The 731-nt window shown below is 36.3% G+C and overlaps 1 protein-coding gene across 1 annotated transcript in view; it reads right to left on the bottom strand.

Moving 5' to 3' along the window:
- LOC119581991 overlaps positions 1 to 731 on the bottom strand; it is a gene marked incomplete at its 3' end in the record, with an annotated part of 37,751 nt that overhangs the window by 14,449 nt on the left and 22,571 nt on the right. The window contains 1 exon segment of the mRNA XM_037930180.1: positions 13 to 114. Coding sequence (XP_037786108.1) covers positions 13 to 114 — 102 coding nt within the window.

The following is a 731-nucleotide window of genomic DNA, read 5'->3' as shown; positions in this document are numbered from 1 at the left end:
TCAACAGCTTACCACATCACCCTGCTGTTCCAAAGCTGACATTGCTGATGTGGTCTGCTGGATGTAGCCCTGAATCTGGTGCAGCTTCTCCACTATCTTCTTGCTGTCCACACCCTGCAAAAGAAAGAAAAAGGAAATAAGATCTTGTTTATATCCGATATTCCCACAGACAAACCTAAGACCTTCCTGGCCAAACACACCACGGTTAAACCACTCAATCAATCAACACCATTTCCAGCCTCCCATTTCTTAGAAGATGACAGCAATAAATTGTTGCTAACAATGAGGTTTATCTATTTTTTCATTAGTCTCCTGACATAAATTTTTAGCTGGGATAGCACACATGCTCCCATCTCCCTTTTGGGTTTTGTTAAACTCACGTTTACCCATTACTTAAAATTGCCACAAGACATTACAGAGGGGGTCCCTTTATCCAAGATTTATTTTACAAATCACAATTTACTATATCATTATCATTCTTTATTCAATACTTGCTTTTTGCATTCACCATTCACTGCTCAATACTATTTGATTTACCATAAATATAACGCACAAGATTCTCTCACCAAACAGACAACTATTTCCTTACAAATGATCATTCCTAGAGAGTGATAACTGCCTTCAGATAAAGCTCTAGAACACAGAAAAAACATTTATTTTTTTCTTCATAATCAGGCTGTACATTACATTTGTACAGATTTTTTTTTTATTATCTCTACATGCTATATTAG

The sequence above is a fragment of the Penaeus monodon genome, chromosome 15, assembly GCF_015228065.2.
Source record: "Penaeus monodon isolate SGIC_2016 chromosome 15, NSTDA_Pmon_1, whole genome shotgun sequence".
In the NCBI taxonomy this organism is placed as follows: Eukaryota; Metazoa; Arthropoda; class Malacostraca; order Decapoda; family Penaeidae; genus Penaeus; species Penaeus monodon.
Note: the sequence above shows the minus strand (reverse complement) of the source record. Positions and strands in the feature narration are given on the sequence as shown.